Source organism: Hibiscus syriacus, unplaced genomic scaffold (assembly GCF_006381635.1).
Source record: "Hibiscus syriacus cultivar Baekdansim isolate YM2019G1 unplaced genomic scaffold, ASM638163v2 tig00111708_pilon, whole genome shotgun sequence".
Classification (NCBI taxonomy): domain Eukaryota; kingdom Viridiplantae; phylum Streptophyta; class Magnoliopsida; order Malvales; family Malvaceae; genus Hibiscus; species Hibiscus syriacus.
In genome coordinates this window covers 1,314,499-1,322,139 of record NW_024063159.1, presented here as the reverse complement: position 1 = coordinate 1,322,139, position 7,641 = coordinate 1,314,499, and the positions used below count along the sequence as shown (strand labels likewise).

At 35.2% G+C, this 7,641-nt stretch overlaps 2 protein-coding genes across 2 annotated transcripts; one reads left to right on the top strand and one right to left on the bottom strand.

The window, feature by feature from the left end:
• The first annotated feature begins 948 nt into the window (after window positions 1–948).
• LOC120167964 (pentatricopeptide repeat-containing protein At1g05750, chloroplastic-like) lies at window positions 949–2,503 on the top strand. The gene has a single exon (XM_039176847.1). It carries the CDS (start codon window positions 949–951, stop codon window positions 2,461–2,463), a length of 1,515 nt encoding a protein of 504 aa, XP_039032778.1. The 3' UTR covers window positions 2,464–2,503.
• Window positions 2,504–2,528: 25 nt separating this feature from the next.
• On the bottom strand, window positions 2,529–3,373 carry LOC120168047 (pentatricopeptide repeat-containing protein At1g03540-like). The gene is made up of 3 exons (XM_039176900.1): window positions 3,000–3,373; window positions 2,652–2,900; window positions 2,529–2,553 (listed from the first exon to the last, which is right to left on the bottom strand). The coding sequence occupies exons 1-3, from the start codon at window positions 3,371–3,373 to the stop codon at window positions 2,529–2,531; spliced, it is 648 nt and encodes a 215-aa protein (XP_039032831.1).
• Window positions 3,374–7,641: the final 4,268 nt, after the last annotated feature.

Sequence of the window (7,641 nt, the reverse complement as noted above, 5' to 3'; positions counted from 1 at the left end):
AACACTACAACTCACTAATATCCGTATACTGCATTGCCCAAATCAAACGCCTAAACACTTCCTAGGCCTAGCTAGCCACCATTTAACCAGCACTCGAAACCTCCACAATCTCTTGAACCTCCTCACTGTCAAAACCTAGCTCAACCCTAAACTAAACAAACCAAACCTTGTTAAAGGAAAAATAATGCAACACCGTAAACCAAACCACTGTATCTGAAAGGGTCAAAAATATCACACTAAACCCACAGAAACGGTCACCAAATTCGAAACCTTCAAAACATCTATACCAAATATAACAAAAGAACTTGTACATAAACCGGAGCCTCGAATATAACACAATATAAATCAAAATGATAATAAAATTTATAAACTAAAATGCTAGTAAGGTCTTATAAATACACGTGACCACTAAAGTAAATCAGATATTGTATTCTGTACAGGAGACGCTAAATGTCCCTCAACGGCAATGCTCATTAAACACAAACATAAATATACAAACACGCAAATGAAAATAATTCCAAACATCAAGTGTCACAAAAGCAGTGGCACACAACCACTTTGATACTTTTTATGCACTTCATAAACATATGCGTGTAAATGAAACACAAATGATAGGGACATAACATAGACATCACAACTAACTCATCGAGGCTCAACAGGCTAATAATTATAATACAAAGATTGACATATAAGGTTTACTTTTTCATAGCAATTCACACAAATATAATATACGAAATGTAATATATCATTCTCAATTTATTTATCAGTAGTGTATCATATAATAGTCTTATAGTAAAAAATTAACATGACTTGGACCAAAACGTAAAGTTGTTCATTGAAGAATGGGCCCGAAAACTAGGGTGGTTCAGGGACAATGGATTCCAAAATGGGAGTCGGTCTCTCTATAAAGCAAAGAAAGGAATCCGAACATAACAGAAATTTGAAGCTATGAGCCTTCTTCCCGCCCTAACGCCAACTTCCCTTACCTCTCATCAAAATCCCAAAAACCAACCTTTATCTTCTGTCCCAAATCACCAAATCTCCCTTCAGCATCCCTTACAATCTGTAGTCTCATGGACCTCTTCAATTTCTCGTCATTGCCGCGCTGGCCGACTCTCTGTGGCTGTCCAAGAGTTTAAACGCATGAGACTTGCTGGTGTTGAGCCTAATCATATCACCTTTGTTACCCTTCTTTCGGGTTGTGCTGAATTTCCATTAAAAGGTCGGGATCTAGGTTCTTCGATTCATGGGTATGTTTGCAAATTGGGGTTAGATATAGACGACGTGATGGTAGGCACCGCGCTCGTGGAAATGTACGCTAAAGGAGAACGGGTGGAAGTGGCTAAGTTGGTTTTTGATCTGATGAAGGTGAAGAATTCGGTCTCATGGAATACGATGATTGGTGGTTATATAAAGAATCGGGAGTATGAGAAGGCAGTTGAGGTGTTCGATGAAATGCCTGAACGAGATGTTATTTCTTGGACCGCCCTGATTAATGGGTTTGCTAAGAGGGGTTTTTATGAAGAAGCTTTGGATTGGTTTCGTGAAATGATAATCTTTGGGATTGAACCTGATTATGTGAGCATCATAGCTGCTCTCACAGCTTGTGCTAATTTGGGTACTCTTACCGTTGGCTTATGGGTTCATCGGCTTTTTCTGAAGCAAAGCTTTAGAAACAATGTTAGAGTAAATAATTCATTGATTGATATGTATTCTCGATGCGGATGTATAGAGTTTGCTCGTGAAGTTTTCGACAAGATGAAGGAGCGAACACTGGTATCGTGGAATTCGATCATCGTGGGGTTTGCTGTTAATGGGTTTGCAGATGAAGCTTTGAAATTTTTCGATGCAATGCAGATAGAAGGGTTTAAACCAGATGGGGTCAGCTTTACTGGAGCACTTACAGCTTGTAGCCATGCAGGTTTAGTAGATGAAGGGCTCCATTATTTTGATATTATGAAAAGAGTTTATAGGATATCTCCTAGGATCGAACATTTTGGTTGCATAGTTGATCTTTATAGCCGTGCTGGGAAATTGAAAGAAGCATGGAACGTAGTACAAAATATGCCTATGAAGCCAAACGAAGTTGTATTGGGGTCACTGTTAGCTGCATGTAGGAATCATGGGGACATTAACTTAGCCGAAAGGATAGTGAAGAACCTTGTGGCATTGGACCCTGGTAGTGATTCCAATTATGTACTGCTCTCAAACATATATGCAGCAGTTGGAAGATGGGAGGGAGCAAGCAAGGTTAGGAGAAGAATGAAAGCACTTGGGATACTAAAGAAACCAGGGTTTAGTTCAATTGAGATCGATGGTTGTGTTCATGAATTCGTCGCCAGTGACAAGTCACATATGGAAAAAGATTGTATTTATGCAACGCTAGAGTTGCTCGCCTTTGATCTAGTGTCATCCGGGTATGCTCCTGGAATTGTTGCAGGACAATTGTATGAAAGTGATTAAACCCATCAATGAGTAACAAGAAACAAGCGCATTGATTCTTTGTACCAAATAACTTGGAATATGAGTCAAATTGCAACACCCGGCCAGTTTCTGTAACATCAAGGCACAGTTTTAATAGCAGCAATAGAAATCGCATCCAATACAATGAAGAAAACAATTCAAAGAAGCAAAATTGAAGCTCGTCCCACAAGTCTTCTCTCCACCCTATCGGCCACCTCCACTTTGCCATGAACCCTACAAGCTGCCAGCAAAGCATTCCACAAAGCCATATCGGTCTCCAACTCCATCCCATCACCAATTCCTCAGCTTCCTCCACCAATCCCGCCTTCCCCAACATATCCACCATACACGTATAATGCTCCAATTTAGGCTTCACCCCCAACCTTTCCTCCATCTTCTCGAAAACCTCCGTCCCCTTCTCCACCATCCCCTCACGACTACATGTGGTCAAAACTGTAGTCAACGTCACCTCATCAACCTTCATCCCATCTCCACCATTTTCTCAAACAAAATAAACACTTCCAACGCGATCATACCCAACCATCAATGCGGAATACGATACATAACTTCTAACAGGCATTTCTTCAAACACTTTCATCGCACACTCCAATTCACCACATTTTCCATTAATAATCAAAGAAATGTTATTTGCCAAATCGGACGAATACCCATTGACCAAAACAGCCCCGTGGAGCTGTCTTCCAAGGGTTAAATCAGATAACTGGCCACAAGACTTGAGAACGGGAGGCAAGGTTAAAATGTCAAAGGGCTTTTGAGCAATGATCATGCGGTGAAAAACGGTGAGGGATTGAGAGGATTGGTTAAGAGAAGAGTGAGCTCGGATGAGGGAGTTAAAGAGGTAAGTGGGTTGGCGAGAAGTGAAGAAGAAGAGGATATGAGCTTCGCGCATGTGGGAACATGAAGCATAGGCAGAGACGAGCTTGGTTCGGACGAAGGAGTGGCTTGAAATATTAAGCAGAATCGTTTTGGCGTGAATTTGTTTGAGTTTTTGGAGGGATCTGGTGGACGAGCATTCATCTAGAAGGGTTGCGAAAAATGGTATGGTTCTGGGACGAGCATACATTAGCAGATAATATCAGATAACAACTATAGAAAATTGGTAGCTTAGATTCTATTCAGAATGAGTACAGTAAAAAAAATAAGTAAATATTTTGTTAAAAGATTATGGAAAACCAAACATGAATTTTGATGATCAACTACATATATAAAGTGAAGTAATTGGATATTGACAATGTTCTGTCTCATTTGTGCTGATATCATAATATATAAGACGATGTTGACTGACATGAAAGGGAATAATAATAGCTGCAGCAGGATAATCCCAGCATCGGCACTGTCAAATCCTTAATTCTCCATCATACATGTATAGATTTGGTTGAGCAAATGCAGCAGATGCCGATACTTACATATAATATTGCAGCAATATATCTGCTGGCATGCACCCACTGTTACCCTCCTCTGATTCTCATCCAATTCACAATTGGTGCTATGACAACAAACAATCACATCCATCCATCCCCTCTCTATTATCGAGGTTATTTAATTTAATTAAGTTAATTTTAAAATAAAAATTTTGATTCGAGATAATATATTCAGATATACAAATATTCAATTTATGATCATCCCTACTCCTCTCTTTCTTTTGTTTTGATGTCATCATTTGTATTAGAAACATTTACAATCAAATTCAATATTGTTTGCTTTAGGCTATGGACCATATGATAAAATCACATTAATCATTCAACTTCAAACATTTGCATTTATATAAAGAACAAAAGGATAAGAGACCATCATGATCAAACAAAAACTACCCTCCTCCAAAAGATAAGATGGAATCTTACAAGATTTATATTACAGTAATTCACTAAGGGCAAAAAAAAAAACATGCACGTTAAAACATGGGAAACTAAGGGTCAGTCCGTGGCTTCTTAGGGCTACCACCATTATGGTGCAATGGATCTGGTCCTGATGGCACCATCCTAAAGCTTTCCCTATTCCAAGCACCGGTTGTCGATCCATCGTCTACCTTCAAATCAGCCTGCAGCAACATCTGCAAGCACAGATAGTTTTATAAGTTTCTTTCAACAATTAGGAAAAAAAACCCAAACAAAATAATGAACCTTTCTGTTTAGAGATGGCTTTTCATAGGAGCATTCATGGCCAGAAACGCAGCCTGTTAAACATGAAAAAGATTAGCACATTCGCATTCAAAACAGAACCCCAAATGAAGAATAAAGAGAGGTCGAACTCGAACCACAAACTCCATGCAAGACCAGGAAGCATACGAGCAGCAGCACAAATGCCCTAGTAGGCATAGCAGATCAGCAAGGAAAATCTCTTAATTAGCAAAACAAAACGAGAGCGAAGATAGAGAGGTGTGAAGAGCACAAGGGGACGGTAGCTCCCAATATATATAGCATTTGAAAATACTAAATGATTGCATGGTGCAGCCATTTTCACACATTTTCTTTGGGAAATGATTTCTGATAATATGGCGCCGTTTCAAATTAGAAAATGACAGTCGTTGGCAACGTCACTCCACAAGCGTACCAATGCAAATCGTATCTAATTATTGTTCTCAAAGATGATAGTTTCATTTTTTTTTATTTTCTTTCTCATGATCGTTGAACCTTGGGAAAAAAAACCTGGTTGTATATACCGTTATTGTTTCTGATCCCTTTTATTATATACTCCAAGTACTGCAGCTGTAGATTTTGTTCAGAGTCCTTAAGAGGAATAAAGATCCCATTTACACTGTACGAACTGAGTAATTTTCTGGTGGAGAGTAGATCTGATGATGGATGATTATGGTTAAATGGTGGTTTTGTATTTATTTTGGATGTGGGATTGATTGATGGTGATAGGGTGGCGCTCGCTGCTGTTATTCGAGAGGGAAATCTATCAAAGGGTTTTTATCCTTTACCGTGGGTCATATATACACCCATAAAGATGTGAATTTTCGACACTGATCTCAATTTAGTTTCGATCAAAGCACAACCTATAAGATTTTTGTTAAAAAGTATTGATGATGATATTTGTAAGATTATATTTCTGATTTGGAAACTCTTGTTGCTCCTACCTTCAAAGCTAAATATTTCCTGGAAAGCAGTTTCTTGGAAGCCTGCAAAGGCAATAACTCATCTTTTGTCGCCTACAATTGCTTGTTCGTGGGAGTAACCCCCTTTTTTTGTGGATTCTATTCCTTTCCAGGTTTGGAAGATATGAAGGTGCAGGAATTATTTGCAGCTGATGGCAAGTTGTGGGATAAGTGTGTTAGCTCATGTTGTGGCCTTGATGAGGACTTAAATCATGTTCTAATCAGATGCTCGATAGCCCAAGAAGTTTATGTTGCCTATTCATTATTGAGTATGGTTGGAAGCAAATAATATTTTTATGGTAACACTTCCTAGTGTTAGATTCTTGTTGATGAACAATTGGGTTAAGTCGATGCAATTCATTCTTTTAATTTAGATCGAGAATTACAATTGATAGTTGTACGACAACAATATTAAGATATATCTATTAATATAGTTTAATTTTAAAGGGAGTGGACGAGTTATATGTTATATTTGTTGAGTTTAAGATATTTTTTGGTGAAACATATATTGGAATCGCTTTAAAGAGGCTAAAAAGAAGTGAACCATAAATTTGAGGTATAACAATTGACGACGATGATGATTGACATCGACTAAAGATGATCGACAAAGAGTGGTGGCCAACGATTTTGATCAAATTTAGAGGTAAAATTGATATTTTATCTAAAATTTAGGGAAGAAAATAATATTACATTTAAAGCTTATGATCAACTCACCATGCTGTCTAAAGTTAATGACTTAAAAATAAAAATTAGTCCATTTTGACTAATATGAAACATCATCAAATTAATATGAGGTTCATTTGTTTCACTGAAAACATTTTTCGAAAAATGTTTTTTTGTAAAATGAATTACATTTTCCAGAATTTTATTTCGTAAAATGAATTACATTTTCTAAAAAAATATTTTACGGTGTTTGGAAGATGTTGTGTAAACCATTTTTCACTAGTTGATTATTTTTTTAGAAATTATTTATTACAAATATTAAATATAATAAATAATTTTATTTATCATAAAAACTTAATATTATCATTTTTGAACTATTATTAGATTATTATAATAATATTAAATACATAAATAATATTATTAAGTATTAATAATTTATTATATATTATTAAAATATAATATAATATTTTATATTATTAAAATATAATTGGTTATATTATTATAATATAAAAATATAATATTATATTGTTGAAAATATTAATAAATATATTTGAAATATATTTAATAATTAATACTTTAATTAAAATGATATTAAAATATTTTATTTATATTAAATACATAAAATAAAATTATTTGAGTATTTATTCTTTGAAGTGAAAAGTTCGGAAAATGACTTACGGAAAATCAGACCGTAAGTCATTTTCCAGAAAATGCAAAGGAAGTTCTGTTGATCAGAAAAATGTTTTACATTGACCAACCAGTTTTCCTCCAACCAAACATTGGAAAATGAGGAAAATGTTTTTCAGAAAACAAACAGACCCTGAGTTAACGATTCAGTGACCAAAATGTAACAATCGATAACATAAGTGACAAAAATTTAATAAATCAATGGTATAAGTAATCAAAACGCATTTTTTTTAATTTATTGAATAAAAATGTACAAATATAAAAGAAAAGTGATCAATTTAATAATTTACCTAATTAAAAATTGATCTTTTTGCTAACATATCATATCATCAAACTAATGATATTTAACATTTTAGTGATCGGAACGTTATAAAACAATAACGAAAATGATCAACATATCATAAACCGATAATATAAGTGACTCAAATATTACTTTTAAAATTTCATAGTCAAAAGTGAATCTTTATAAAAAAAAGTGACCATTTCAATAGTTTGTCCGAAATAGTCCTAGAGTGAAATAAAAGAAGGAAGGCTTAATAGAATTCAACAGCAGTGTTAAAAAAGGCGGTTACTGCCATTTCAATACTTTGAAAAATGCGGATATTTTTAAAACGGGGTAAATTATGCCAGTAGTCTCGTTTATTTACAATCTGATTGATTTTAGTCATTATTTTTTTTAATTAAGTGTGTTTGATCATTTACGTTATCGT

Bases quoted from the DNA above. Each gene is read 5' to 3' on its own strand.
- LOC120168047 (XM_039176900.1), bottom strand. From the start codon at position 3,373: ATGCGCGAAGCTCATATCCTCTTCTTCTTCACTTCTCGCCAACCCACT. The intron at 2,901-2,999 runs GTATGATCGCGT...GACCACATGTAG, and splicing joins TATTCCGCATTGATGGTTGG to TCGTGAGGGGATGGTGGAGA. The intron at 2,554-2,651 runs GTGGGACGAGCT...TTGATGTTACAG, and splicing joins ATAGGGTGGAGAGAAGACTT to AAACTGGCCGGGTGTTGCAA.
- LOC120167964 (XM_039176847.1), top strand. From the start codon at position 949: ATGAGCCTTCTTCCCGCCCTAACGCCAACTTCCCTTACCTCTCATCAA.